Source organism: Pyxicephalus adspersus, chromosome 7 (genome assembly GCF_032062135.1).
Source record: "Pyxicephalus adspersus chromosome 7, UCB_Pads_2.0, whole genome shotgun sequence".
NCBI classification, from domain to species: domain Eukaryota; kingdom Metazoa; phylum Chordata; class Amphibia; order Anura; family Pyxicephalidae; genus Pyxicephalus; species Pyxicephalus adspersus.
This window is the reverse complement of record NC_092864.1, coordinates 3277530-3280916: the sequence shown is the minus strand read 5'-3', so window position 1 is coordinate 3280916 and position 3387 is coordinate 3277530. Positions and strand designations below refer to the sequence as shown.

Below are 3387 nucleotides of genomic sequence, written 5' to 3'. Positions count from 1 at the left end.
ACCGAGAGAGGAGGTGTACAGAGAAAAGAGAACCGGTCCAAGGACTGACCCTTGGGGAACACCAACATGGAGGAGAGTGGGGGAGGAGGAGTTACCATTGAAAGAAACTTGAAAGGAGCGGTCAGAGGGAAGCAAACCAAGAGAGAGCAGTGTGACTGATACCAATGGAGCCATGATTTGTATGATGTGCCGAAATACACGCTTCCCAGAACATGAATGTGAATAAGCCCCAACACCTTCCAAGCCTTCCCAAACCTGGGAAAACAGTAAAATGAAGAAAAGAGAAAAAGAGGAATAGAAATAGAAGAAGAGAAGAAAAAATGAGAATAGAAGATAGGAATAGAAAACAAGAAAAAAGGAGAGTAGAGAGAACAATAGTTGAGAAGAGAAGAAAGGAAAGAGAAGATTAGAAAATAAGAAAATAGAAGAAGAGAAGATGAGAAGAGATCTGTTTCTGCTCTCATCCTTGGTTGGTACAAGGCTCTGGTTATATTCTCACAATGTCTCCCACCTGGAACATTTGCCCGGCTCCATCTCTGTCACCACACATCATACATAATCCATAGATTGCTTTGTGCTTACCGGATGTCCCCAAAGCTTTCCCGCTTGCCCCATTGGTAGGAGGGCTGGGAGAGCGGTGAACACGATCCATGAGCTGATTATCAAGGTTTCTATTATGTGCTTCATGCTTTATTCAATGATCTGTATATTAAAAAAATAATAAGAAATGCTGACATATTGAATCTGTACAGCAGCTCTAGTTTCCGTCAATATTTCCCAATTAATTATTACTGCAGGGCGCATGACTGTCAGCCAGGTAACTGATCAGTATTAGGGAATAATCATTTACCTGATCACACACAAACCAAATAGTGTATGGCCACCTTTAGGTGGATTTATCTTCTGATCTGCTACAGATGGAAAATAACCCTATATGCCCCGTGGTGTCACTCTCCTAAAGCCTTATAGGATATAGGATGGCTGAGGTTTGTAGTTCGACAACACCTTTGCAATAGGGTGATAAAGTCATTGCAGTTATTTAGTCATAATATAAAATATCATTTTGGTTATTATTACACAGTATTTATATAGCGCCCTCATATTACGCAGCGCTGTACATAGTCCATGGTCGTGTCACTAACTGTCCCTCAAAGGAGCTCACAATCTATTGTCCCTATCATAGTCATACGTCATTAAGTCTAACGGAGTTAGTCAATTGTTGGAGAAGCCAATTAACCTCACTGCATGTTTTTGGGATGTGGGAGGAAACCCACTACCTGCAAACTCCATGCAGATAATGTCCTGGCTGCGGATTGAACCTGGGACCTAGCGCTGCAAAGGCCAGAGTGCTAACCACTGAGCCACCGTGCTGCCCATTGGTTACTATGATTGTAACATTAACCCCCAGCTCTGTTCCCTGCAGTGTAATTACTATGCTGGTGGCTCTCCCACTGCCTTTCCTGGATTTATTAATTATAATCATTATAAATATGCTACAGGGGCTTCGATATTCATAGCCAACTCTCCCATTCATGATAAGAATTATGATTCAGGTTATTGCATTTGCCATCCATAGATATCATTTATCTATTACAAGAGATTACAATTCTGCTTCCAACACCATAAATAGTTCATGTTTTCTGGATATCCCCACAGCCAGCTAGATTACTGCAGGACATTGCTAATCCCACTTTATAGGCTACACAGAAAACATGAACTGTCTGAGGGGCTTGTGAACCAATCTGGAAGACGTTCCATAGCAGTGTCCTCCAATCCACCCCACAATCTCCTCTATCCCAGGCTTGGTGCAGATCAGCACACCTGTGATGTTACCTGGAGGGATGGAAAACATGCACTGCCATAAAGGCCTGAAGGTTGGTGAGGAACTACAAGACACAGGGTGTCAGTAGAGCAGGTGATGACAGTAGAAGTGTTTGCAGGTGACGTAGTGATTTGTAGGAGTAAAATTTCTATAGACCTGAGGGTGAGGTTCTGTTCATATTTATCAGAGAAATGAACGTTTCATAAAAGGAACTGGTTGACCTGCATTCCCTTAGCTCAGTGCTAAAATCTCTGGCTTTGTAGTCAAAGCACAACAATGAAAGAGGCATCCATGTACCTGCTGAGAATATCATGGAGCTTCCTCGTCCTGGGTGAGTGGTCCTGACCTCCAGACATATCACATAAGTATGGGGTACTGTATACCGGGGTGCGGGGTGACACAAGGCTACACTGTGCCAGAGATGGACTGAGAGCAATGTGTGAGGCTAGAGAATTCATCATATATATGTATAATACACATCACTTCTGTAGGTACTCATAGGGGGGCTATGCTCCAATAACCTGTAATCATAGGGGGGCGACTTTCTAGCAGCTGCTAATCATAGGGGGGTTACTCCAACATCAACCACTAATGATAGGGGGGTGACTCTCCAGCAACTGCTAATCATAGGGGGGGCGACTTTCCAGTGACTGCTAATCATAGGGGCGACTCTTCAACGACCGCTAATCATGGGGGGGCTATGCCCCAACAACCGTTAATCATGGGGGGCTAAGCTGCAGCAACCGCTAATCATAGAGGGGTTACTTGACATCAATCGCTAATCATAGGAGGGCTACTCCCCAGTGACCGCTAATTACAGGGGGGTTACCTGATATCAACCGCTAACCATAGGGGGGCAACTCACCAGCGACCGCTAATCATGGGGGGCTACGCTCCAGCAACTGCTAATCATATAGAGGTTACTTGACATCAATCGCTAATCATAGGAGGGCTACTCTCCAGCGACCGCTAATTACAGGGGGGTTACCTGATATTAACCGCTAACCATAGGGGGGCGACTCACCAGCGACCGCTAATCATGGGGGGGCTACGGTCCAGCAACTGCTAATCATAGAAGGGCGACTCTCCAATGACTGCTAACCATAGGGGGGCAACTCTTCAACGACTGCTAATCATAGCGTGGCTACCGCTCCAGCAACCGCTAATCATAGGGGGGGTTACTCGACATCAGCCGCTAATCATAGGGGTGATTCTCCAGCAACCACTAATCATAGGGGTGATTCTCCAGAAACTGCCAATCACATGGGGGTGATGCTCTAGCAACCACTAATCATGGGGGGTGACTTTCCAGCAACTGCTAATCATGGAGGGGCTACGCTCCAGCAGCTGCTAATCATAGAGGGCGACTATTCAATGACCGCTAATCATGGGGGGTACATTCCAGCAACCGCTAATAATATGGGGGCTACTCTCCAGGGACCGCTAATCATAGGGAGCTTATACGACACCAACTGCTAATCTTAGGGGGCTACTCTACAGAAACTGCTAATCATAGGGGGGTTACTTGACATCAATAGCTAATCATAGGGGGGCTACTCTCCAGC

General features: G+C 45.5%; 1 protein-coding gene across 1 annotated transcript in view; it reads left to right on the top strand.

The window, feature by feature from the left end:
- The first annotated feature begins 1931 nt into the window (after positions 1 to 1931).
- Positions 1932 to 3387, top strand: part of LOC140334690 (transmembrane protease serine 9-like) — a 29589-nt gene continuing 28133 nt past the window's right edge. The window contains exon 1 of the mRNA XM_072416931.1: positions 1932 to 2153. Within this exon, the coding sequence (XP_072273032.1) occupies positions 2099 to 2153 (55 nt within the window). The 5' untranslated portion in view covers positions 1932 to 2098. The remainder of the gene's footprint in view (positions 2154 to 3387) is intronic.